General features: G+C 40.6%; 2 protein-coding genes across 2 annotated transcripts; one reads left to right on the top strand and one right to left on the bottom strand.

Annotated features, from left to right (window-relative positions):
• Positions 1–862: 862 nt before the first annotated feature.
• bspry (B-box and SPRY domain containing) lies at positions 863–9,982 on the bottom strand. Its single transcript, XM_033646521.2, has 6 exons — positions 9,550–9,982; positions 8,915–9,013; positions 5,391–5,621; positions 5,246–5,271; positions 5,022–5,146; positions 863–2,456 (listed from the first exon to the last, which is right to left on the bottom strand). Exons 1-6 carry the CDS (start codon positions 9,919–9,921, stop codon positions 1,921–1,923), a joined length of 1,389 nt encoding a protein of 462 aa, XP_033502412.1. The 5' UTR covers positions 9,922–9,982; the 3' UTR covers positions 863–1,920.
• Positions 9,983–17,256: 7,274 nt separating this feature from the next.
• zmynd19 (zinc finger, MYND-type containing 19) lies at positions 17,257–24,274 on the top strand. Its single transcript, XM_033647332.2, has 6 exons — positions 17,257–17,511; positions 19,238–19,297; positions 19,391–19,497; positions 20,256–20,396; positions 22,189–22,369; positions 22,550–24,274. The coding sequence occupies exons 1-6, from the start codon at positions 17,461–17,463 to the stop codon at positions 22,691–22,693; spliced, it is 684 nt and encodes a 227-aa protein (XP_033503223.1). The 5' UTR covers positions 17,257–17,460; the 3' UTR covers positions 22,694–24,274.
• The last annotated feature ends 3,091 nt before the right edge of the window (positions 24,275–27,365 follow it).

A 27,365-nucleotide genomic window follows, 5' to 3' on the forward strand; every position in this document is an offset into this window, starting at 1 on the left:
AAATGCTACTTCAACCAAGACCAGTGCTATGAAAAACAAAACAAAACCCAGAAACAGTAATGTCTCACTGCAACAGTTGCCCTGTTTTGAATCTCAAGGATCTCAACAAAAGGTGTTAATAAGTGGCTAAAGAGGTTTCCGAAAACAGGCCTGCAAATTAAATACAATTTTTACAGTACGGATGTTGGGGTCTGATGCAATGTCAATGCTCTAACTTTGTTTACTGTATGAAGTGAAAGTAAAAAAAAAAAGTTGACTATAACTATATGTATTTCATTTAATGATGATGATTGTCACATATGTATACTATCAGATATTAATATATACTTTCAACATATTGTACCACAATAGCCAGAACTATAACTATAATATTATTACTTTAATTAATGTTGTTGTAGGCTACTGTCATTACCGTCTGTCCTGCATTTCTCTCTGTTTCTGTCTCTCTTTCTGTCTCATTGTGTCACACGGATTACTGTTAATTTATCATGTTGATCTGTTCTGTACGACATCTATTGCACGTCTGTCATCCTGGAAGAGGGATCCCTCCTCAGTTGCTCTTCCTGAAGTTTCTATCATTTTTTTTCCCCCATTAAGGTTTTTTTGGAGTTTTTCCTTATCCGCTATGAGGGTCCTAAGGACAGAGGGGTGTCGTATGCTGTAAAGCCCTGTGAGGCAAATCCTGATTTGTGATACTGGGCTTTATAAATAAAATTGATTGAATGATTGACTGATTGATTGATTTGATTATGGTCCCCAGGAACAGTAATTGTCAAGGCAGCAACTGAAGGGGCTCCCAATAAACAAACAAACAAATCAACAGTAAAGACAGAGAGAGAGACAGAAAACATAACAGTCAAACTACAATAAATGTTTTACTGAGCAAATAACATCAATACAAAATGGTCTCAGGGTATTTATGTAGTGAGTTTCTTTTACACAACACTTTAAACCTAGGCTGTAATTATAGCGTATGTTGGGGGGACAGATCTATTCAAATAGGCTCAAAATGTCCCCCCAACATACCAATAAAAATATATTAAAAAAGATTGCTCTGCTACAAAAGGCAGCCAGGCATCACCATCTAAGATAATAATTAGCGAATGTAATCAAAATCATAAATACACTTAACATATTTCCATTAATATTATTACTTCTGGTTCTAATATTATGGGGAACAGCAGTTCTGTGTGTGGTTTTGTGCAAGTGGTGTTGCCGTGCCTCGGTCGAGCTGTTACTTGACTGCTGTGGGTAGATACAATCAATGTCAAACACTGTACTGAGTTTATTTTATTACTTTCAAATGTAACAAAAAAGTGGAAAAATAAAATGTAATATGATTGTGTCATGTCGGCTACATCACTGCTGATTGTTTAGTTTTTGTTTAGTGTTGGTATGTCATAGAAAATGTCATAATAAACTCAAAGTGTGTGAACTTTTCCTGTGTGTCCCTTAATCATATGCTGCTCCCTGACACTGATCAAAACTTCTAGGATTTTTTTGATTCCAAATGCTCTAAAATTGTCCATTTACCTGTTAAGTTTCTACAAATCTTTCCTGGGGGAAAAGGCGATTCAAGCCTTGTTTTGAACAGTCCTAGATCAAACAGTGTGATTACCATTTTCTAGAGAGAGTCTTGGGGAAGCTCAAACTTAAGATAAAAAACAATCATTAAAACACAATCATCATCAGTCAAACAATACTGTTCCAGCACTACTGTACATTATGAATATTAAAATCTATTAAATCATTAAAAACAGTAAAAAAAGAATCAGCAGCTAATAGATTAGCTAATATAATAAATACAAACTGAGGCCTTTCATTACAGCACAGGTGGAGGATCTTTAGCTGCTGATCATATTTACATTAGAGAAAGGCATTTTCACATGTTTAAGGTCATTTAGTTTTCAGCAGAGTGTGTCAGTGTAGTATGGTGATACTGCGGTCGGTGACAGCAAATGCCGGCAGCAGTGGGGCACTGAAGGGATGTGTGACAGTGTACAGCACAGCGCTGGAGTCCAGCTCATAAAACAGCAGTGTGTGACTGGGCCAGTCCAGCAGCAGGCCAATCCTCTGGGGTCTCCTCACCACCTGCAGAGGCACCCTCTTCCCTGCGTGGCAGAAGGAGTAGTCCCCGTCGTAGTGGCACAGCACCCACGACTGACTGTTGTGGCCCAGCCGGGCCTCGTCCCCGGAGCCTTTGCGCTCCAGAGAGCTGTAGCAGACCCCGACCTTAAAGGCACCACTCTGGCCCACATCCACCACCCAGCTGTGGGTGCCAGAGGACATGGACAGTGAGCCCAGTGCGTTGGGCCAACAGTCAAAGCGTGCCGGGTCGTAGGGCAGAGGTTGGCGAACTTTTTTGTGCAGGAAGGTCAGAGTGCAGACATCATCAGACAGGGACAGAAGGGGGCTCACTGTGCGCTCGTCAAACTTTAAATAAGACGATCCATAAGCTGTGGGAAGAAGAACGAGATGGAATAAATGTCACAAACTGCTGCACTATAAGCAGACATGCTTTGAGGCATTATAAGAATCTTTGTATCATGCTGTCCACCTTTCAGATTTCCATGAACAACACTGGATTTTTGCGCCACTCTTATGCAAATTATCTCATTTTTCTCCAAGTTTAGATCCATTTCAACACTTGCACCGTTCAGTTGTTACATTGTCACCCCTCACAATTACTGTTGTATCGAACCAGAGTGCAAAATACATCAGGACACAATTTAGTCTATGTAGATGAATGTGAATACTACTAATATATGAAGTATATTTCCAGAGCTACTGCACACTACCACAAGTCAGGAAGATTCTGGGTGCGGAAAACATTGAAAATCAAAAAGGTCAAATCATGTGTACACTTATCTTTATGGCTAACACCAGTATGTGTGATAAGTAGTGGTATAAATAAATACAGGAATTCTATACTTGTATGCAGTATAGTGGGATGTGTAGTTTCAGGTACTTTATACTTTTTTATGTGACTGTTGTACAGTGGTTACTAGTTACTTTTCTGATGAACATTTAATTACAAAGCTTAATAACACAGCATTAGCTTAAAACTAGCATACACATTAGCTTATAAAATATAATATGAATCAGTATCAATGATTCAGTATTATTATATACTGTATACAGAACTATAACACATAAAGGAGCCATTCTGCATAATGAGCACTTCTACTTTAAAGATCCCATATTGTGCTTATTTTCAGGATTATACTTGCATTTTGAGTTTTTACTAGAACATGTTTACATGCTTTAATATTCAAAAAAAAGCATTATTTTTTTTTCCTTCATACTGTCTGTCCAAATATACCTGTATTCACCCTCTGCCTGAAACACTCCATTTTAGTGTCTGTCTCTTTAAGATCCCTTCCTGGAACGTGTCTGCACTGATTGGTCAGTATTTCCGGGTCTTCCCACTCTGCATCTCTGCAATCTCTTCATCTCTGCAATCTCTTCATCTCTGCATCGTCACTGCAGCAGAGGCAATGGCTTTATTGGCACTGTAGCAGCATTTTGTACCTTTTTAGACCGTTTCACTGGAATTGCATTGCTAGATAACAGCTTGGGTCAATGTTGACCTTCTGTCAGCAGATGTCATTCATATATGATGCAAAACTTTAAAACAGGAAATACAAAGAGACCCTTTAAGATTCTTTATTTTTTAAGCCTGAAATGGTCTATAAAGTGGTGACATCACAACTTCACAGAAATCCTGACAGCTTGTTTAAAGGCACAGTTTCTGAACACTGACTGTGCACATTCCTCTGTGGATTGTTTGGATAGTATTTATATAGCACCTTTACCTGCTTTATATTAGAAAAGACTTTTTTTTTTTTTTACAACATGAAACCTTTACATTCGGCCACATTTTATTGCTAATCTTTCTATATAATGATGAAAACTCTGTGGGTGTGTGGGTGTCTCTGTTCCATGTTTTTCTCCTCACTGACTTGGTCAATCCATGTGAAATTTGGCACAGTGGTAGAGGGTCATGGGAAGATGCGAATGAAGCAATATTACATCAATTGGCCAAAGGGGGGCGCTATAGCAACCAGTTGAAATTGCAAACTTTGAATGGGCATATCTCATGCCCTGTATGTTGTAGAGACATGAAACTTTGCACAGAGATGCCTCTCCTCATGAGGAACAAATTTGCCTGAAGAACCCATAACTTCCAGCTGTATAGATTTTCCACCATTTTGAATTTTTTGGAAAAACACTTAAAATCAATCTCTTCCTAGGAAGTTTGACCGATCTGCATGAAACATAATCTAAGTTCCCTCTTGGCCGCCTCAAGGTGACTGGAGAAATTTAACTCTAATTGGCAACTGGGTGGCGCTATAACAACAGAAAAATGCTTAAAAAAGGCTAAAATGCGACCGATCGCTGTGGCTCCCCCTGTGGCCCAATGTTTGTTTGTTTTTTCTAATTTTTGGTATGACTAAGTCATGGTATGGTATGCTGTACATAATCACAGAAACTGTCAGTGTGTCACTCTGTCAGTCAGTCATTCTGTCTGTCCCACATTTTTCAAAAACACTGTCTGAATACATTGCTCTTCTTAATGGGTTCAGTTGACTATTTAATCTGCAATTTCCTATGACCCGTATCCCAAACACACATCATGTGAAACTGTACGTGGGCAACTGTGCACTCAATGGGTATGGACTAGTATTTAAGTACTTTTACTTTTTGAATGTAAAAACTTTGCTTGGACTTTTAATTGAGCAAATGATCTTCTATTACTGAATGGATATCACGAAAGGACGGTTACTTTTCTTGTTGAACTGTTTGCCTGCAACATTTCTACTTTTACATCATCACACACACAAAAAGTATTAAGAATGAACAAAATGAGCTGTCTGGTTTTGATTTAAGAATATACCATTTTCCACATTTTCAAGGTTAGCAGGTATGATAATAATTACCATCATCAGTTATGTTATAACCTTGTATGTTCCTGTTGGATCTGTTGTGTTTGTATTATGACTGAATAAAAATCTACTAACCGTTTGGCCCCAGCAGCACCGCGGTGGCCCACAGACCTCTCAGCAGCTTGCTGTCACTACAGCCTGGGTTCAGGTTGAGCTGGTCTGTATCACAGGGCTCCCCGACCCCCTCTGCCTCCTCCACCCTGACACACACACAGACCACAAGGAGAGACATTACCCCTCTGGTATGTCCTGAGCATGAACATAATATTCACAAACAATGTCACGTGATGAAAGCTCACCTGTCAGCTATCTCCTGGACACTGGTCTGAAAGACAGAAACAAAGTGATGACTCTTCTGGTAGTTTAATGACCATCATCAGGATACTGTTATTTGAACACAATGACTCCCTGTCCTCCCTCAACAAAAATGTCCCAGTCTCTCACCACCAACTGTGCGTCTGGAGTGTGCGTCAGTGTGTGCACCAGGCCGGAGCGTGTTTGCGACAGACTTGCCAAAGCCTGGCTCCAGTGGGCTCTCTGGGTGAGGAGACACTGCTCCACCCGCTCCTCCTCTCGCTGCACCTCCTCCAAGAGACGCTGCTCCTCCTCCTCCAGGGCTTCACGTGCTGCGCTGACCTGAGCCACGATCTGCTCCCTCGCCCTGCTCGCCGATGCCTACGCCAAGGAGAGAAGAGGAAATATTAGACACACGTTTAGTTTCTAAAGCCCATACATTCATGTAATGTTTCTAATTTTTTTTTTAAATCCCTCTAACCTTCTGAACCCACTCATTTATTTCATTTTTTGTGATACATATTTTAGCAGCAAAGTTAAAAAACGAATAAGAAAAACTCATCCTTGTCAACAAACACTTTTTATTTTCATTTCTAGAAGGCTTCTCTCAAAGGCAAATAATTTGTCGGACATGTTGAGGTTGCAACTACAGCGTTCTTCCTACTTTGACAAGTCAAAATGTCTGCTGTGAGAAAAACCTGCTGTTTTAGCACTCATAAAAATCAATTAAAAACTGATTAACAGGAAGGCATTTGACTAGATCTTACATCCTCAGTCAGCTCCTGCACTTCATTTCTATTAAATTATAATGCTGTGTTCAGTTATAAGTAAGCACCTGTGATTACCTTCTCTGCATGAAAAAATCAAACACAATGTGTATTTATGACATTGCAATGTGACAGTTGAAATACCAATGAAGCTACAGAGAATTATCACATGGATCTGCCACTCGCCTCGGCTTTACATAGCTTTACCATGAGTTTCAGTTCATTGTTTAGCTGTTGCTAATCAGCAGCAACACAAACACTTGACGGTGGGGGCCCAAGAAAGCACAGAGATTGTTGATGACATCTCACTTCACACAAGTGACTTCCCTCGTGTGGTCATAAACAAACACACTAATAGTAAGAGAGAATCAGTGACCAGATTTGTAGCCAACAGCATTGTTTCCACAGTGTGGAGTAAGTTTGTTTTATGTTGTAGGACACTTGGTAATTTGACTGTTGCTCAGATAAGGTGCAATCTTAGAAATAAAGGGATTAAGTAGAACCACACAGGGTTCTTCGGCTGGCCCCCATTGACTGAATCACCATGATGTTGTGCTAATACTTCTGGGTAGACAACTGGCAATTGTTTTGAATTGCAGAGACATGAGACATTGGCAAACGTGTTTATTTCTGTTGTCATTTATTCAGTTGTAACTGTAACATTTTAAGATATATAGTTAAGCACAGTGGGTCAACCTATCTGACATATTTCAGCCAGATAAAAAGACTCACCTAAAAAAAAACAGTATCAGTGTAAGTGAATGTTGTACTTGTTCCTTTGCTCTAAAATTACGGTTTTTGTCAATGGAGTCTGATGGCTTTGAGATAACAGCTTCAGTCCCCCGGCGGAAAATTAGTGAGAATATTGTAAATATAACGCACACTTAAACTGACACTGATTTTTTTTATGTGGTTAAAAATCAACCAAATGAGACAGCATCTGTTCAGCACCATTTCATTTTATGTAAACAAATATTGTGATTCAGTCTATGGGTCTATATAAGGGTCTTTAGCACCCATGCTTTCAACAATCTTCGAAGAACTCCTTCTTCCAAAAAGGGTTCTTTGGATGAAATGGATTTTATTGGAACCCTTAGAGAAAATAGTGTCAGTGCCACAGATGCAGCAAGACATATAAATGCATGTCACAGTCTAAGAGACAACCAACACAACAACACATAGTTCATCTCCTAACAGGTCTGCCTTTTTATTTACCCCTTCACTTAATGAGTTTTTTTCCCTTTAAAGTTTATGTTTATGCATTTGTAATAATTTCATTGTTGGTAACTGTTTTTCACTTTTCACTGTCTTAAATTGTAATTGTGAAAACATATAAGGAATGTCATACCGATAAAGCTTATTGAATTGAGTTGAACTGAATTGAAGAAACTCACCATTGCCAAAATATGCTTTATACATACCATCTATGGTGGCTCTGCTGATACTTTTTCTACTAGGATCCACACTGATATCAGAATTAACAATATCAGTCTATATTATTCTTTACATCATGCAAATCTAGAAGTTCTATATGGTCTAAGTTCTCTGGTGTGCCCTCTAGTGGAATCCTCCAGTAACACGCGTTGTACATAGGCAATTATGTGAATAATTCTGTTCACAGCGCAGCCAGTTGTCTATGTAAACACATGGTTAAAAAGCAAGCAGGCTATATCTCCTGCATTAGTTTCACAAAGAACCACTGAAGAACCCTTTCTTAAAAAAAGAGGTCTCCAGAGCCAAATCAGGTCGAGCCTCAGCCCTCAAGGAAGAACCTTTTTGGAACCCTTATTTCTAAGAACGTACCTAAGTGTTTGTCTTACCTGCCCTTGTTGTTTGCTTGAGGTTTGATTTGCTGGTGGTAGCTTGTAAGTGAGAAAACTACACATGCATGACCGTACCTACCCTTTAGACACCCACTGAGTGCAGGGAGGTTAATAAATACAGGTGCACTGAAAGAGGCAACCTTTACTTTGTTGTGTAGTGATAAATCAGCAAGTTATACAGTGCATGAATAGTTAACATGTTGTTTCCTGTTTTATTCATGCATTTACTACTGCAAAGTACCTCATTATTTTACTTTTTCAGTGTAAAAAGATCTGAAATTGTTTAATAATTGTTAGAAGTGCGGTAAATTCTATTCTATTCTAATATATTATATTCAAAAGAATTTAGATTTAGGGAGTCGATATCAACACCATGCTGATAATTCATGCTGTTTTTCCAAAGTAGGCTATTGTTATGTATTAAAACATGAACTCATATAAATAATTAGGAATGTTTTTACTATAGAGGGATGATTTCTGTCACAATTTACTCTCCTTGTTGATGACAATCACTGTTTCATGTGCAATAAAGTGCTGGGACAATGTGTCCAGTAATTAATTTAATTATTTATCAGGCAAAAAACAATCACTCACTGATTCCTGCTTCTTAAATCTGCAGGTTTTCAGATTTTTTTCAGTTTGATACATCATTATAAACTAAATATCTGTGAGTTTTGGCACAGCTAGTCACACCAAACAAGCAATTTGAGGAGGGAGAAGAAACTGTGATGGTATTTTTTTTTACTATGTTCTGACATCTGATAGATTTAACAGCTTATTAGACAATTAAAGAAATAGTCAACAAATTAATTGACATTAAAAAATTATCTTCAGTTGTAGCCCTCATGCAAAGACACTCATTATAGAGGTCAATATTCAAACCCAACACGTGTCTGCACAGCATATGTGTGTTGTCACATGACTGTTTTATTAAGGCGAGCCAGCCAACATCAGACACACTGTACTTGTGAAACTGTTCAGGCTCCACAGAGCAGTGGGTGTATCAGCACTGAGGTTGGCACAGCGTCTGTGTGATCATTAGTGTGCGGCTGAGTGGGTGGGGATCAGCGGCATTATTTCTCACCTGAAGCTTTTGCTCTTTGGCTGTTAACGTCTGGCCGATAAACCTCTCGATCCTCAGTGCCTGCAGCTGCATTTTCTCACACACATCCACCAGCTGGTTCTGGTAAAAACACACGTACAGACACACACATACACACACTCATCAGCTAGAGACGCAACAAGAAAATCCTGTCTTTTCAAATACCCAGCTGAGGAATCAGCTAGAAAAAGTCCCATGCAAATTGTGGCACACCCAAGAAAGAATCATGAAGTGTAAGTATGACACTGTCAAATATATGAGCACAGCTTGTCAGCACTCATGGCTTCATGACAGAAAACAGGAATACAATAATAGAAAATAGGAAAAATACACATTTTCTGTCATTAAAACCACTTGACAAAGAGATAGAGGGATGACTTTACAGGTAGACAAAGTAAAATGAGTGGATAAACATATAAACTTGTCTGACAGTTAAAAGTAGGGCAGATAAAGTCACAAGGCATTCATACAAAGTGAAACTAACCTTCCTGGGCTGTTCTCACCCATATTTCCAGAGCTGACACATCATCAGTATCATGCCACAGCTCAGCCAACATATTTAAAGGAAGCAAACAGCTGTTGTGTATAAATACAGTATTTATAGGTAACACACTCACCCTCACTGCGGTTACTCTGGTGGCCAGAGGGGTCACAGTGTGTCCGTGGCAGGGGCCCACAATGGCGCAGTGAGAGCAGATGAGTCTCTGCTCGGTGCCACAGAACCAGTCCAGCTCAGCCTCATGCTCCACACAGAGCTCACACTCCCCGGAGAAGATCCCGGACTCGGTGTCAGCGGTTGTCGCAGAGGGTGAGCCCGGCACCGGAGTGTCCCCCTCCGGCTGCTGCTGCTGCTTCACCCCGCCGCTCAACACGGAGAAAATAGGCTGCTCAATATCCATCTCGACGGTTTTCACACCGTTTAAAGTCTTCCCCGGGTCGGTCGGTGAAGACGGGCATATTAGCTCACACGTTATTAGCTCCTCGGTCATGGCACAATAACGCAACAGGTGCACCGACAGAGCTGGAGTCGCACCTACAGTACGCTGTAATACAGGTGTAACAGGTGAGCGGAACACGGAAGTGACACGGACAGCAGAGGTCAGAGCTGGGAGAGGAAAAAAGGGTTTCTGCTCTGCTGGTTTTTTAGGTGTTTGATTTGGGCGTGAGCTGATAACCGTCGCTCCAGTTTTAAATCACTGGGTAATCCATCACAAACAGGTATATTCTTTAATTGGCCCGAGGCTATAAAAAGCTGAAATGTCACTTTGCATACTGGAGTGTCTTTCAGTCTCTTTATCTCTCCATTTTCATCTTAAAACTCCTCAGATTTTTAGCTGTGACCTTAAATAAAGCCACAGGGGACAGAAACCTGCAGTAGTCTACTACAGATGAATTATTTTGAAGTTAGTTATAGGCCTACCTGACAATGTATTTTAGTGGTAAGTGATACTTTGTATTCTACTAGGATTAGTCATTAGCCCATCTTTGCAGGTAAATATTTTGCATGAAAACAATCGATGAGTACATGAATTCACACCAGTATCATGATCAGGTGTAAATGCATAAAATTAATGCATAAAAAAGAAAGGTGCAATCTAATTTAAATGAAAGGGCAGCTCTTCCAGCCATCAATTTCAAAATCACATTTTCGCCCTGCAGCTTTTTTGTATTAAATCATTTAATAATACAATTATACAAACAAATAATGTCAACTTAAAATCTGAAATCATTTTGTACATTTTCCAGCAGTAAAAATGTGTAGCCTATACACTCAATAAAGAAATGTTTTAACATTCCGTCAACTAGAATATGTCAACAGCCTGGTGCTTTTTCCTAAATTTTGGGGAACCTCCATAGCAGGGCTGCTTTTGAGTCTCTCTAGCTAGGCTGGTTTTGGATTCCAAATCCAAAAAATAAAAAGTCTCAGGGGAAAATCGAGAAATGATTAGTGCTTGGACAGATTTGTTTGCTTTCATAGCCAACACTGCAGCGTTAAAGGTTGCAAATAATCATAAATAGCCCACTGGAGGGTAACAACTTTGTGGTTAAACATAATAATGAATGCTCATTTGGAACTATTAGTAATGATGACAGGCTAATGAAGACCATGTCACTGTGACTATGTCACCGTTATTATAAGGCGCATATACAGTACAGGCCAAAAGTTTGGACACACCTCCTCATTCAATGCGTTTTCTTTATTTTCATGACTATTTACATTGTAGATTCTCACTGAAGGCATCAAAACTATAAATGAACACATGTGGAGTTATGTACTTAACAAAAAAAGGTGAAATAACTGAAAACATGTTTTATATTCTAGTTTCTTCAAAATAGCCACCCTTTGCTCTGATTACTGCTTTGCACACTCTTGGCATTCTCTCCATGAGCTTCAAGAGGTAGTCACCTGAAATGGTTTCCACTTCACAGGTGTGCCTTATCAGGGTTAATTAGTGGAATTTCTTGCTTTATCAATGGGGTTGGGACCATCAGTTGTGTTGTGCAGAAGTCAGGTTAATACACAGCCGACAGCCCTATTGGACAACTGTTAAAATTCATATTATGGCAAGAACCAATCAGCTAACTAAAGAAAAACGAGTGGCCATCATTACTTTAAGAAATGAAGGTCAGTCAGTCCGGAAAATTGCAAAAACTTTAAATGTGTCCCCAAGCGGAGTCGCAAAAACCATCAAGCGCTACAACGAAACTGGCACACATGAGGACCGACCCAGGAAAGGAAGACCAAGAGTCACCTCTGCTTATCCTCAGAAGCAGAGTCACCTCTGCTTCTGAGGATAAGTTCATCCGAATCACCAGCCTCAGAAATCGCAAGTTAACAGCAGCTCAGATCAGAGACCAGATGAATGCCACACAGAGTTCTAGCAGCAGACCCATCTCTAGAACAACTGTTAAGAGGAGACTGCGCGAATCAGGCCTTCATGGTCAAATAGCTGCTAGGAAACCACTGCTAAGGAGAGGCAACAAGCAGAAGAGATTTGTTTGGGCCAAGAAACACAAGGAATGGACATTAGACCAGTGGAAATCTGTGCTTTGGTCTGATGAGTCCAAATTTGAGATCTTTGGTTCCAACCGCCGTGTCTTTGTGAGACGCAGAAAAGGTGAACGGATGGATTCCACATGCCTGGTTCCCACTGTGAAGTATGGAGGAGGAGGTGTGATGGTGTGGGGGTGTTTTGCTGGTGACACTGTTGGGGATTTATTCAAAATTGAAGGCACACTGAACCAGCATGGCTACCACAGCATCCTGCAGCAACATGCCATCCCATCCGGTTTGCGTTTAGTTGGACGATCATTTATTTTTCAACAGGACAATGATCCCAAACACACCTCCAGGCTGTGTAAGGGCTATTTGACCAAGAAGGAGAGTGATGGAGTGCTGCGGCAGATGACCTGGCCTCCACAGTCACCGGACCTGAACCCAATCGAGATGGTTTGGGGTGAGCTGGACCGCAGAGTGAAGGCAAAGGGGCCAACAAGTGCTAAACACCTCTGGGAACTCCTTCAAGACTGTTGGAAAACCATTTCAGGTGACTACCTCTTGAAGCTCATGGAGAGAATGCCAAGAGTGTGCAAAGCAGTAATCAGAGCAAAGGGTGGCTATTTTGAAGAAACTAGAATATAAAACATGTTTTCAGTTATTTCACCTTTTTTTGTTAAGTACATAACTCCACATGTGTTCATTCATAGTTTTGATGCCTTCAGTGAGAATCTACAATGTAAATAGTCATGAAAATAAAGAAAACCCATTGAATGAGAAGGTGTGTCCAAACTTTTGGCCTGTACTGTATGTATTGTGGCTCCAGATGTCCAGCTTCCTGTTATATCTTTTGATATTAAAGGTAGCTGTATCTCTTTGTAGTCTCCATGCATCTATTTGTAGTTTTGTGTCTCTTTGTGGTTATTTTGTGTCCCTCTGTGGTTGTTTTGCACCTTTTTGTAGTTATTTTGTGTCTTTTTGCAGTTCCTTTGCATGTCTCTGTGGTCATTTTGAATCTCTTCCTGGTTGGTACTTGCTCATTTGAGTGACATTGTGCAGGTTTAGGTCAGTGAGGACCCTGTGTCACATTCAGTAATCCATCCATGGAAGAGACATACATAAACTGAAAAGTTTAAATGACATGATTTTAACTTGCATTCAGGTCTATAATTTGATTTTAAATCAATTCAAAGTAAATGCAGATTTGCAAATGCAGATTTCTCACATGACACTAATAACAATATTTTTCTGATGTCGATCTATCTAAGCTATAGGGCTATATATATCACTATATGGCACCAGTATACAAAACCACATTGAAAATAAGCAACTTGATTTTCAATGTGATTAAATGTGCTTCAATGTTACCTCGCATTAGACTAAACTCAGACTAAGCTTTAATTCTAATCATATTAATTATTTTTTAGCCACAACCAGCAGCTCAATAGCTGGCTTTGTTGGTCCACAAAATGTTTTCCATCCTTTGGTGGCCACAGTTTTTGCAAAATATGAGGCTGAATTTTGGCCTGGAGGTCCCAGCTAATGTGAATTCATGCTTGATTAGTTAATTTTCTGGAAGTCATCCCTTTAGACAACAAGATTTTGTAATATGATTACCTGATATTTATTATGATAACATTCTACTAAAACATTAAATTGTCATACCCATACTGTGACAAGGAACTATCTTTTCTCAATGAGGACTTTTCACTTATGTACTGTAGATTTCCCTCTTTTTGACACATTTTTTAATACTTTTCTCATATTGAAAAACTATCCTGTTTTTTTCTTTCATTTGGAATTTTCCTTTTGTTTACAAGTTACCATAGTGAGAAAACTGTGGACAATTATAATCAAATATAATCAGATTTTCCAGGGTGGATAGGTGTGATAGACACACAGTTTCATCATATGTGTGTGTGCCCAGGGATGAGTGGTGCAGCCACACCTCAGAGACGACTCTGTTTAGAAATAGTGAACAACACCCACTGTCTAGGAAAGCCCTGGAAACGTCAAATGTACTTTTTGAAATACAGTCTGCCCTTATTTCTAAGTGGCCAGGCCCATTCCACTGAACTGACTGTGCAGTCAGTTAGGTCGGCTGCAACCAGCATCACAAGAATTATGTTTTCATTTCTAAAGCAACACCAAGGTGCAACCATAAAATGTACTAAAATAACCTACTGATAATGGTAAATTAACAGAACTGTTGTGTGCAGTGTGATGATGCCATATAAAATGAGAATCTACAGACATTCTGTGTTTTATATTTTGTGGAACTGGAAAAAGAAATTAATTTACTGTGCCGTATTTTAATTCTTGTTCTGACTTGATATATTTATATTATTGGAAGAAAATTTCCATTTATGTTCATTTAATTTTCCAGTGTTACATAGTGTTTAAACTGTAAATGTTAGTATATTTGTACTCCTCTCTACCCATGTGCTTAGTTCTCACCACTGGGTTCCAATAATAATCGTTTCCAGTTAACTTCTTGTCAACTTTTTAAGAGGAAAATTAGGACTTGAGGCTGAAATTCAAGGGAGGTAAAAGGCTTTGCATGGGTTTGTATCCTCTTTGTATCCATTTCTATCCCATCACTGTTTATGTGAGTTTAAATGAAAGACTTTTTGTTAAAGGTTCTGGGAGGAAACAGATCAAATCTCAAGAAATTCAAACCCGCACAAGGAACGACACACCTCCCACTCCTCCCATCAGCTCCATGTCTGTGCGTAACTGGATAGGAGTGATTGACAGAAGAGAGTCGTGCCTTCTGGCTCAGACAAGGTGCGTTTCCACACATTTCACATTGAAAATGGGAACAGCAGAGGCACAGGGCTGCTATTGTTTGCAACATAAAAAGCTGTTTTGTAATGGGGAAAAACTTGTAAACACAAGAAATGCATGTGTTCACATCATAAAACGAACAAAGGTTTGTTGTGAAAGAGCTTGATACATGAATGCATACTGTATTAAAGTGAATAATAATGAAATAGAAATATTTAATACTGCAAGCCTTTACTAAAAAGAGAATTACACCAGTCTTTCTCTCTTAACACACCCTGTTGAGTTTTGAAAAATGAATACCACAAAAATAAAAGCAAATTCTCTCTTCTCTGGTTACCCTTTCAATGGACTTAAATTCATTAACTAAAGAAAATGGGTGCTGGTCTGTGACATTTCTCATTCTTTCCCATATAAGACTGGATTAAGATTTCTTGGGAAGCTGTCTATCATCATAACTTTACCAATAAATCAAAATATTGTTAAAGGGAAAACCATGTTTCTTTAAAGTCTGAAAACCAAAAATTGATAAGGTTTGAACCTGACAGCAAGAACAACACATTCATAATCTGAGGAACTTGAACAACTCAACAAACAATGGATATAATGTGACTGTATTTCAGAAACTTACTATTTTAGGTCATAACTGAGGATATCTCAAATCTTCATATGTTTCCAAATTCAAAATTGTTCTTCTAAAACTCTTCTGTAATACAGGTCCTGATCTCCAGATGGTGCTCACTCACTTTACTAACTGAACTGAAAGTCATCCGTAACTAGACAGATGTGTTTGGACGGGTACACCACTGAGTACACAGCTCATTGCTCTGAACAGTGTAAGTGATAGCAGCACACCTTTCTTGATATATCATTTTTTGTCATTATCTCTTCCTTTCCTTGTGCTCCTGCAGTAGCCTGTAAGTGCATGATCATCATACTATTTCATCCATACAATACTCAATGGTTCTGTATCATCAAGCCTAATTTTGCAGCACGTCTTTGATGACAAATACCACTGAACAGATGAGTAGAAGGCATGGATGAATGGAGACTGGATACAGGTGTAGGTAACCAACTGCAGATGCTCATTAGTGTTCCCCCACTGGGATGACATCACACAAATAAAAATAACTTTTATGGGGTCTGGAAAAGTTTTTCTCTTCTAAAATTTTATGGATTAAAAATGTACAATTCATTGAGTCTTTTTGGGAAGGCTGAGTAGCAACGCCATATTGAGACACCACCCTCACTGAACTCATCTCTGGTGGGGATGAGTCTGCCTACAGGTGGGAGACTGACCATGGTGACCTGGTGTGGACAGAGCAAAGTGGTGCTCAAGGCTTTGGAGATGGTTGTGGATTACCTGAACAATGCAGCTCCACCTGCATCCATCACCCTGTGTGACTCTTTGGTAGACACTTCTGCTTCCTTGGCTCCAGGACTTCAGGTGGGAGCTGAACATCAGGGTCCTTAACAAAAAAGCACAGCAGAGGATGTACTTCCTGCAGAAGCTGAAGAAGTTCAACTTGCAGAAGACAATGGGGTGCACTTTTTCATGGCTATCAAGTCCATCCTCAGCTTCTCCACCACCATCTGCTGCCACAGCCATGGATAAGGGCAGACTGCAGCACATTTTTAGCTCTAGGGAGAGGATGAATGGCTGCAATCATCCATCCCTCCAGGACCTGAACATCTCCAGGATCCAGAGGCGGGCAGGAAAGACTGTGGTTGACCCCTCCCATGTATTCAAGGCAGGATACAAATTCTTTGAAACACTTCCGTCTGGCAGGAGGCCATTAGGACCAAAACTTCATGTCACAAGAATAGCCTCTTCCTGGCTGCAGCCAAGAAAAATATAAAGGAAGGAACAGTCATGACAGCGTTTGAGGAGCCAGACATGGCGCATCTCAACCTCTGCTGGACAGAGCCATGATCTGTTTGGAAACCAATAACAAGGAAAACAAGCACACATATTAAGATTTTTTAAAACAAAATCAGCAAACATCAGGTAATGTGCATATTTTAATCTAGTGAAGGGTTTTCAGGTTTGTGTCAAGTTGAAACAACAAAGCTATGATGGGTTAAAGTTTCATTTGCAGTGCCCACCCCATTGACTCCAATAATAGGCTACTGACACCAAAGTTTGGGTAATATTTTTATTTATTTATTATTATTTTATCCGATTCTATATTTGGTTTTCTTGGTTTTTCCAATGTTTGCCTTTATTTTTAATTAAAAATTCTTCTATGTTCATGTTATGCACCAATACACCGAAGCAAATTCTTGTAAATTCTCTTCCTGCAAACATGGTAAAAGATAATATTCCCTCCATGTAGTCCCACCCAGCCATCAAACATTTCGCGCGAAAATGGCTGGAAGTGGTCACGAGAGTGCGGTGACGTAATAACTGAAACAGGCGGTCGTTAAAAGTACTCGCTTCCTATTGGACAACATGATCGAACGCTTCGTATTCTAAAAACTGTAACGTGGCGTTTGATTGGTCGGTCTGATTAGTGGCTCGGCCCGTCCCGCCCCCGACAGCTCGCTCGGCTTTCCTGCGCCAGCAGCGGTGTGTCACCGAGGCTGGGCTGCTGCCGGAGAGACCCGGAGTCAGGGCAAACACCCAACCAGTTCACCCAAACTGGCACCGCAGCGGGGCTGAGGGGCTGCCCCGGCGAGTTGTAAACCTGAATACCGCTTAGGTTGGATCCTACGCCTCCGTCTGTCACCACCGCCCGTCCTCCTGATGTCGGATTTCAAGCTCGGGATCGTACGGCTCGGCCGTGTGGCCGGGAAGGTGAGCTGGATCCCAGGACTGCCATGTGCGGCCGGGGGAGGGCCCGCGGGGATCACAAAAGACGATGGAAAAACGAGTTCTCGGTGATGCGTCGGTGTTAGTCAACCACTTTAACGGTTATCAACCCGTTGCCGATGTAGGAGCAACACAGCTTTACTGATTTTAGCCGCATTTGAAGGGATTAGAAAAGCCGGCCGAGCCAGACTGGTTTGCTGTACCTCCGCCGCCACCACACAGTCTCGCTATGAAGCTAACGCTAACTAGCACGTAGCAGGTTACGTTAGCTAGCTGTTTGCTGACGTTTAACGGTTGAATATTGGCACAAAGGTAAAACAAAGGTCGTTATTTTGTCGTTACCGGTGTCGGGTTGAAACGGAGGTGGCGGTTTGTTTTTATTTTCGACGGTTGGCCGTATTATTTTAACAGTCGGTGGTGGAGTCGGCAGTGCCACGCTAGCTGTGTTATTTGGATTACACGGTGAAGTGTCTGCTAATGAGGAAGCCATTGCCATGCTCCATCAACTGATTCTTTTGTGCAACGTGACAACGCACCGGCAGGACAGCAAACTACTCTTTATCTGCTGTAAACTTGTAAGGTTTCTTGGTTTAAGTTACATAATTATCGCTCCACTCTGGTGGGACTTTTAAAGTATGGCTGTATGGTGGTCAAGAAATGCTCCTGGGCTGCTCGTGTCACAAGACATTCCCACTCAGGATAAACGGTCTTGGTTGAGCTGTAAGGACTCAGTTGACCCCCTGCGGGGTGACAGTCCTCCTGGGCACCAGCCAGCAGCCACACAACTTATTTACATGATGTCATTCCTGTTAAGATCCACACAATAGTCTGGCAGTGGTGACAAAGTGTCACATTGCATATTTCGACCTTTTGGTATGTGGACACCACCACCCTGTGCTGTGTGGTACCATGCTCAGTGTAGCATGGGGTTACTGTGTTGTTATCTTGTCACATGCAGCTGCAAGTCCCACCTACTGACAGAGCTCAGGTATCTTAAATGGTCGACACGAGACTCTGGTGTTCAGTAGCATAACTATGTTGCACCTCTTGTCCAGATGTGGTTGATATTTAAAAATCAGATTAAACAAAAAGTTTATTTTGCTCAAAAGCAGCTTGTTATGCTTATTTTCCTCTTGATGACGTGAATGTTTACGATGGTGTTTATGTCAGTGTTGCAGCTGTCACGTGGAGAGCCCATCTCCAAACAGGAGGTTGAACATACCTTTAACTGCTTATCATATTTGACTGTTGTGGCCTCTGCAAACACGTTTTGTTGTTTGACTGTGCAAGTTTGTTCAAGCCAGTTAAATTGTGCATAAATATGAACTAAAGCCACATTTGGAACTGATTAATTTTTCTGGTTTGAGGTGGTTAGTCAATAAATTGCCATGCTGTCTTGTAACTAAATAACAGGTGGTGGCTCTGCAGTAGAGAAGCACTGGCTTATCAGATCATTTTAAAAATGATCACTGGTTGCAGTCTGTAAACATTTACTGGTTATTTTGCTTATTTATTATGTAATTATTGCAGTAAAAAAGTTTAAGACTACTCAAACAGCTTATAAGGCCCTCCTCCACATTGCCATTTTTTTGTAAATGTCCTAAAATGTAGGTTTTAACAAGTTGTCATTGTGTTAAAGCATGCCACGAAGATAGCTCCTGTAAGAGTTGTGGTTGCCAACATGAAACTATTCTCCATTCTCTCATTTCAGACAAAATACACACTGATTGATGAGCAGGACATACCACTTGTGGAAAACTATGCGTTTGAGGTAAACTTCTGGGATTCGGATGCTTCAATATTGCTCTTACCACTTTTCTGACAGTGCAAATGTTCATTTTGTTTTACATTATCCCATTTCCAGGCGCGCATGGAGGTAGATGCGGATGGCAATGGAGCTAAGATCTTTGCCTACGCTTTCGACATCGGCAAAGGCCGCTGGGCAGGGAGGCCTTTGCATGAGCTGCTCTGGTGAGTACTTCATTATATCAGGTGTTGAATAAATGCTTTTTTTCTGTTGGAGCATCTGGAGTTAAGATTGTGCGTAGGCGAGCATTCTTACTGTGAAAGTGTCCTTGATGGGATCCTCTAATCATAATCAACTTAAAAATTTTGAACATGACCTCTGAATAGAGATGAGAATTGGTGTAATAGTCTGATTTAAAAAAAAAAGTTAAACTTGCAACATGAAGGTTGAGGAGGCCTCTTTACAGCAACAAGTAAAAGTGTGGAAACCTTCACATGCATCTGTCGTAGTGCTTTATATTCTAAGATATACTGTTTTGTGTTCTTAGCAGTGCAGGCTGGTGCTCAGTAGCTGACACTGTCCTTCAAAAAGTGTTCCTACTGCTATCAGTTAAGCTTTACGTCACAAGGATCCAGTGCTGTTTATCTCCCATGTTCATTTGGCATAGTATAGTTTAATATACCATGTTTAGCAGCATACAAACTGAGCCTTGTCCCTAGAGCTCCACAGTCATGTTTGAAAACCATTGAGAGCTACAGATAATTTTTTTGGCTCAGATGAAGTCTTAGGGGTCTGCTTGTGTCCTTTTATGCTCCTCTTGCACATGACTAGAGTGTTCAGATAAACAAGGAAGTGGCTAATATGCAAATAGCAGTCTTGCTAGCACATTTACATGAGTAGATTTCATAGTAATGAGCTGTTGTTATTTTGTAACTGCTAAAAGAGTGGTTGACCTATGGTATGAATATGTTTCTTGACCCAGGGAGAAGCACAGAGGAGGCATCGCTCCCAGTTTTCAAGTCATCCACATCAACTCTGTGACGGTGGACAACCGACTAGACAACCTGCGACTGGTGCCAGTGGGCTGGAGCCCCAAGCCGGAGGAGATTTCCAGCAAACAGAGGTAGGATTGCAGCTATACCAGTGCTAAAGGCTGAAAAATTAAATTCAAATCATGATTCTGTAGCTGTGTAGCAATGTACAATACTGCACGAGCCAGATGTTTTACCTGTGGGTAAAACCTTATTTAGTTACTTTTAGTCTTATTGACTGGGGACCTTGCTTCGCCTGGACCTGACAATAACAACTTTTTTTTTCTCCCAGGAAAACCTAAATAAATATAAGTAATTGCTCAGAAAAAAGGACATGAACTTGTTTTTTTTTTTCTCCTCAGTATCCTGATATTTTTGGGAAACAAAAGTTTTTACTGTGGGTCACACAACATTATCATTGCATTAGCATCACACTGGCCTCTGCTTACATGAAGTGTCTTTTGTTTTGTTTGAAATAGACTTGCACCGATTACAATTTTTTGGGCCCATCCCGATTTCCGATTTGCAGTGTTTGGACGGCCACTTCTGATTTTGGCCGATTCCGATTTCATTTTTTTCAAACCACTTTACAGCACACAAGATATTGCAATGTTTTATATCTTTCTTTTTTCATTAGAACATTTTAACCAAGATACAACCAGCTTTTCAATAATGATCTCAAACAAACAAACACACAAAAAAGTGACACAGGTTAAGAAACATTTTCCTTTTTGCTCAAATATAACTTCAGGTACAGTATTAAAATAAATAAGTAAAAAAGGCATACATAATTAAAAACATAGATGAATAAAACAATAATTCTTGGTGTATAGCATTTGTGGATAATTTCTTGAATAAACAAAAATTCCATACGGCCGACATGGTGTTGGTCGCCTGGACGAAAGCCCTTAGCGCTGAGGACGCGCCCGCCAGTAAGCGCGCGGACATTCGCATCTTCGGCACGCGGACTTGTGCCTCATCAGTTACAAGCAGCACCGTGCAGCAGTGAGAGCTCTGCAGTTAAATTTAACACGGACAATTAACAACTTTCTCCTTCTCTCTTTTGATGTGTGTGCATGAATGATTAAGGTGAGAAGCCATATTTGTAAGAATTGAGTGTAAAGCTATTTTTCCTTTTGTTTAGTTCAGAACCACACACATACACACTTGTTGTGAACCTCCTGCATTGGAATTTAAAGTTTTCTCTCGAACCTGATTCTCTGGCCGAAATCATTTAGTTGTCCTACCCAAACCACTGTGTCCCTGAGGTCCCCTTCCTCACATCGCCCAGTCCGTGAGTTGCACACGTGCGTGTGCGCGCGCTGCTGAAGTTATACAATGTAAATCATGCGACACACCGGGAATTTGACCGGCGTTTGAAATTTGCATATGTTAGACTGACTGACTGACTGACTGAAGTTTAGTTTGAAATGAGTTTAAAAAAATGTAATTTTGTATTCTTGGTTAGCTGACCCTTTAACAGTATTTAGAGTTATAGATAAAAGTTAATGCTGAGAACACACTAAGCAGTGGTGAAATGCAGGAGGCATGTTCATGTGTTTCAGCCGGGAAGAAAGTCCTCATACCATAGGTCACCATGTCACAGGACTTGCTTCACTAATAAGTTACAGGTATTCTCTGTCTGCAATCCGCCACCCAAATTAAACTATTCCCAACTTTTAGTTTGCCTGCACTTAGCCGCAGAATCAAAAGACCAGAGCTCACTGAGCTCAAAGCAGCCACAGGCTGTACTTGCCACTGCTTGGTGTATTTTCATCTTAAAATCCCAATATATAATGTTTCTTACAGCTTATTCATAAATATTTGTTGTAAAATGTGCAGTACGGGTCTAATAATTCTTTGTATATTCTCGAAACTGTCCAGAGAGCAGTCTTTGTATTGGCTGGCTATCCAGCAGGTACCAGCCGACCCTGTGGAGGAGCAGTATCTGGAGCTGAGCCGCACACGCTACTACAACGCTAACGGGGAGCTGGTGGAGGAAGAGGAGTGCTCCTGCACCTACTATGAGTGTCATTATCCTCCTTGTTCACTCATTGAGAGGAGGGTATGTACTGTAACATCCATATGAAACTATCAATTCAATGTGTAGTTAAGTTACTTTTTTAATTTAATAAGTGTCATTATACCAACATTGATTCGTAGGGCAAAATTGCTACATAGGATCACTCTACCAAAGCATTAGACAGGCCCAGAGCCAAACATGATGTGCCTTGTACTCCCACAGCTCCGGGAGTTCAACATCTGCGGTCGCTGCCAGGTGGCGCGTTACTGTGGCTCCCAGTGCCAGCAGAGGGACTGGCCCGCCCACAAGAAGCAGTGTCGCGAGCGCAAGCGGGTGCTGGCCCTGGAGTCGGAGCCCGAACGATGATCTGCCCTCATCCTCGCCCGGCAGAGGAGGAGGGAGAACGGGGGGGGATAGGGTTAGACTTGTGGGTGGGGACACTGGGGCTGAAGTGCAAAATGGGGGAAATCGCTGACAAGAGACTAACGACAGAGGACAATGTTGGTTGCTTGATGGTTTGGATTCAGGGGGTAAGAAGATGGAGGAGGGGAAGGGGAATAAAGCAAAAAGACATCTGCCACTTCCCAGAACTGGTAATTCTCCATAGCTTGCTTGCTGGATGGCGGGGAAAGGTATTATTTTTGTTTTTCATTATTTTTCTCGAGGAGGGAGACCCTCGAGCTCTACCTGCTGCTATGGTTTTGTATGTGAGGGGGAAAAAAGTTGTCTTGTTGATGAACTGGACAAGCTTCTTTGGACCACAAAATGAACAGTTGTCTTCATCCACTTTTGTTCCTCCACCCAGCCGCTGGGTTTGGTGACGTCTGTGCAAACGGGGGACCCAGGGGCCGCAGTACCCGTCGTTCAGCCGGCACAAATGGGACATGGACCTTTTCACTGTATTGCTCCCTCTCTGACCTCTCTGGTGCACACGGCTGCTGTCTTCATGGTCATCGACACCTTAGCCGCCTCCCTGTCTGCCGTACTCCCCACGCAGCCAACCACCACACACATCAGATAGATTTCACTGATTGAATCACACTACCAGTATTGAGAGTGTGGGGTTGTGTATGAGTGCGTATGCTTGTGTATGTATGTGTATGTGCTGCCAATATGTACTGAAGGACATTGAAATGGTCGACATGGGTTACGAGCCGGGTTAATATATGTCTTTTCTCTTCTTAAAGGGGCCATATTACACAGTTTTAAATTTCATATTTAATCAAAAATTGGTGGGTTAAAATATTTTCACTGTTCTATAATAAAGTAGCTGCCAAAAAAAGGCTTTAATTTTTTCTAGAATTTTCTTTCTTGACCCGTGTTATTTTATTTTTCTATAATTTTTGTTGTTTAAGACAAGGTACAAAGTTTTAATTACCTGAAGTAACTGGATTTTTTTTTTTTTTTTGCCCTCAAAATTCTCCAGTTACTATCTAAAAAACTGTTCTTGGCGTTGGTACTTTGACAGGCCTTTTTCTCATGATCCCACAGAAATAAAGCTTGTGACGTCGGTCATGATGTAAGAAACTGCTTTCTTGTGATCACAAAATATTTATTTAATGTTCACAAGACACAAAGTATCAGTCAAACCTTTCCGATGATCACAAGGAAACAGTGTAAGAAATGGTTTCTACCAAAGTCTACTATGACCTGTAGTTCGGCACACCGGTTTAAATCCCTCCAGTCAGTCTTAGTTTGCTGGTTTTTAACAGTCACCTGTCTTCTCAACTGTATTTTTTGCACCTGCAGGGTTATGGTATGTGTGCGTCGGGGTCGGGGAGGGGGTTAGCGCTCAGTTTCTTGTGTGAGAGTTTGCTCTAAGGGTTATTTTTTTGAAGAAATTCTATCAATGGAGCTATATTTATTTAAAACATTTGATTGTGAAACATGTTTTTTGTCCTGGTGATATTTGAAGGCAAACGTTATTAAAAAAAAAAAAAAAAAAAGTGGACAATATGGGACCTTTTTATGTCACATCTTTTTGGGCAGGGAGGGGGACTGAACATTTCAACCCCATTACTTTATTATTATTTTCTTTCCTGATCCTGAGTGAGTCCTCCTCAGTGTTGCCCTTCCAGATTTTCCATGAAAACACTGCACACCATCATTGTCACTAAAAAAAAAATCTTCCACGTGAGACGTCTTGGAGTGTAAAACTTGAATCCCCCCCCTTTACACACCCTTTTGGCAAATTTTGTTCTGGAGAGTGGTTTTATGAACTGAACCATTTCCTGGCTTTGTTTTCTGAGACACAGCAGTCCAAGTGCTCTGTGTCACCTTTATCCTCAATCGCCTGCCTTCCTTGTATTACCTACAATGCACACCTGCTTAATGTGTCCTCTTGTGTCTTAGGTGAGGAGTCCAGACACTTGGTAAAGCATGTCACTTACAGATGTACATGCGACTCGTTGATTGTTCATTTTGTATGTGTGTGTGCGAACAGGTTTTCAACACTGCACTAAAAAAATTTGGCTCCCATGTTAGCGTATTTGTCATAGATGGGTTAAAGGGAGGGGTGTGATTTGGATTTGGAGTGTACAGATTGTGTCTGAAATCCTTTTTGTTTTGTAAGAATATAAACATTAATCACCTAGGAATAAAGAGCTACAATATGTGAATGGAAGTACAGTCGGGGGGGGGATAACTGACCGTTGCTTTTCCAATGTAAAATGATAATAAATAAAATGAACCTCATTTGTTGGAGTTGGCATGTGGAGTCGTTTCGTTTCATATTCATTTAGGTTTAATTGGCTTAACGATTCGGTAACAGAAGAACCTGGATAAATAAAAGTTGATTGGATGAAATGAAAATCAATTATTTCAGGCTGAAGACTCTAACATATAAAAAGAAATTCTTATAGTTGCAGTATTTATTTATTTGGTAACACTTTATCACCCCATGTAGTGTTTATAATAACTAAAATATTTAATGAATGGTCTGTAATGTAGTTGTAAGTGACTATAAGGATATTTTAAGTGTCTGTTATTGTGCACTGTCTCTATGTTATTATCATCAGTGGTGACCCCAAGGGGGGGCCAGTGGGGACCATGGTCACCCTGATACAATAGCTGGCATCCCTGAGTGAAAATAATTGGAGGCTGACATAACTGACTTTAATAGGCTGTAGCTGTGAGTTTTAAACTAGCACTAAGGTATATTGTGAAACCAGACAACCTAAGGCGGGCCTATTAAATTGGCGACCCGTGGGTCACGTGCGGCCCAGAAGCAACATCCAAGTGGCCCAGCCAGGGATTGGTACCGAGACCCGGTATCAAACAGCCTGGGGGTAAATTAATGAAGACTGTGCTATATATAAGCTCAGCTGTTGTCGGCTTTTTCATTGTTACTTTTTAAAGTTTTGGTTTCAGGTATCGTCGTGCTGCAGCCTCGCTCCTGCTCTCTGCATGCTGACCTCCACACACACACGCAGACACACACAAACACGACAGAGTGAGTCAGACAACAGTAGAGAGGCCGCAGTGCAGATGAGGGGAGTATAACTTCAATATTACTCTAGTTGAGGACAACTATGCTTGTTACTATAAGTAAGTGCATTAAAACCCTCACCAGTAAAAAGCCAGTGCTTTATTAACATGTGTTCAGCATGTAGAAAGCAATGTTTTAATCTGCTCTGTCCGCAGTCTCTCATTCACCGCTGTTATGGTTTACAATCGTGGTTTACACAAGCACACTGAGCTCGCTGGGCTAACAGCAAACTGTAAAAAACAGACTAAGATGAAAACTGTATGAATGTAGTCTAACACTTTATTTTAAAATGTACCCGAGGCAGCCGACCTGTGGACAGCGAGTGTCCTTTACTGATGTCTGTTCTTTATGCTTACATAATTATTACACAAGTATTGTGATGTCAGGAGTAATATTTATTTTATTGACATGTTAAATTTGTTTCCAGTGAGATATTAAGTTTATATAGTGACTTTGTTGTTGTAAACATGACTGTTGCTGACATGGACTGTATAAAACTACATCCTGTGTATCTGACCAATAAGGAAAGCATCAGGAGGTGAGTTGTGTGCATGTGTGTGTGTGTGTGTGTGTGTGTGTGTGTGTGTGTACTGTAGGAGAGAGAAGGGAGAGGAAGATGTTGGTAGAGAGGTATAGTTAACATATCTACCTACAGCTGCAAATGTATACATAACACCTATAAATGCTAAATAGGGGAGGTTAAAGTGAGGGGGTACCAGTTACTGTATATCTGTTCTTTTTCAGATACAGTAAAATTTATCCTAGCTGTCAGAAAAATAAAAGTCTATTGTTGATCAACAGAGAATCAATCAACAACCATTTTCATTAGGTTAATCGTTTAAGTACAAATTTGCTGATTCAAGCTTCTCAAATGTAAAGATTCTCTGCATTATGTTATGTTACATTGAATACCTTGATCTTAATGGCATATTTCTCACAGTATTATGGCACTGTTTCCCAGAGCTGCTCAAAGTGCACCCCACAGGCCTGTGATAGGCCAGAAGCATTTTGTGTGGCCCCTGAACATGACATGATATACATACGCTACTCAGCCACTGCTTCAACCTGCACCCCCCCTAACAACCATCTGTCAGGTTAGGAGTGACATCTTATAGAAAGCCAGTGGTTGTCTGGCAAAACTTTGAGAACCCCTTAAGTAAACAATCAATTATTCAGAAAAAAAAAATCAAAAGATAAATATGTATTGAAAATAATCATTAGTTGTGGACCCATTGATGTCCCTCTATGTCTGTGTGAAGGGGTTTTACATTCCCTAACAGTTGTTTCTCTGAATAGATGAGGTGTGGGCTGAAAGATGCAGACATAGAAGCCATCTATATGTCTGCTGCAGGAACTTTGATATTTGATCTTCCACTTATGCTATGTTCAACAGACTGCTCAGTCAGATATCAATTTCCTCCATCACTGCCCCCCCTCTGATTCAATGGTGAGTTGTATGTTGTCCCCAAAGATGTGAAGGCTGATACCACTGCTGTCAAAGCTCATTTACCACTCAGTTTGTGGACTGGTGGCTTCACTGCTCTCAAAGCT

This window comes from Epinephelus lanceolatus, chromosome 19 (genome assembly GCF_041903045.1).
Source record: "Epinephelus lanceolatus isolate andai-2023 chromosome 19, ASM4190304v1, whole genome shotgun sequence".
In the NCBI taxonomy this organism is placed as follows: Eukaryota; Metazoa; Chordata; class Actinopteri; order Perciformes; family Serranidae; genus Epinephelus; species Epinephelus lanceolatus.

What these genes read in the sequence shown, in the direction of transcription:
- bspry (XM_033646521.2), bottom strand. Translation starts at nt 9,921, where the DNA reads ATGACCGAGGAGCTAATAACGTGTGAGCTAATATGCCCGTCTTCACCG. An exon ending in CTCCAGACGCACAGTTGGTG is followed by an intron (nt 5,272 to 5,390) that starts GTGAGAGACTGG and finishes TCTGTCTTTCAG; the next exon opens with ACCAGTGTCCAGGAGATAGC. An exon ending in GTCCAGGAGATAGCTGACAG is followed by an intron (nt 5,147 to 5,245) that starts GTGAGCTTTCAT and finishes TGTGTGTGTCAG; the next exon opens with GGTGGAGGAGGCAGAGGGGG.
- zmynd19 (XM_033647332.2), top strand. Translation starts at nt 17,461, where the DNA reads ATGTCGGATTTCAAGCTCGGGATCGTACGGCTCGGCCGTGTGGCCGGG. An exon ending in TGGAAAACTATGCGTTTGAG is followed by an intron (nt 19,298 to 19,390) that starts GTAAACTTCTGG and finishes TCCCATTTCCAG; the next exon opens with GCGCGCATGGAGGTAGATGC. An exon ending in GTTCACTCATTGAGAGGAGG is followed by an intron (nt 22,370 to 22,549) that starts GTATGTACTGTA and finishes GTACTCCCACAG; the next exon opens with CTCCGGGAGTTCAACATCTG.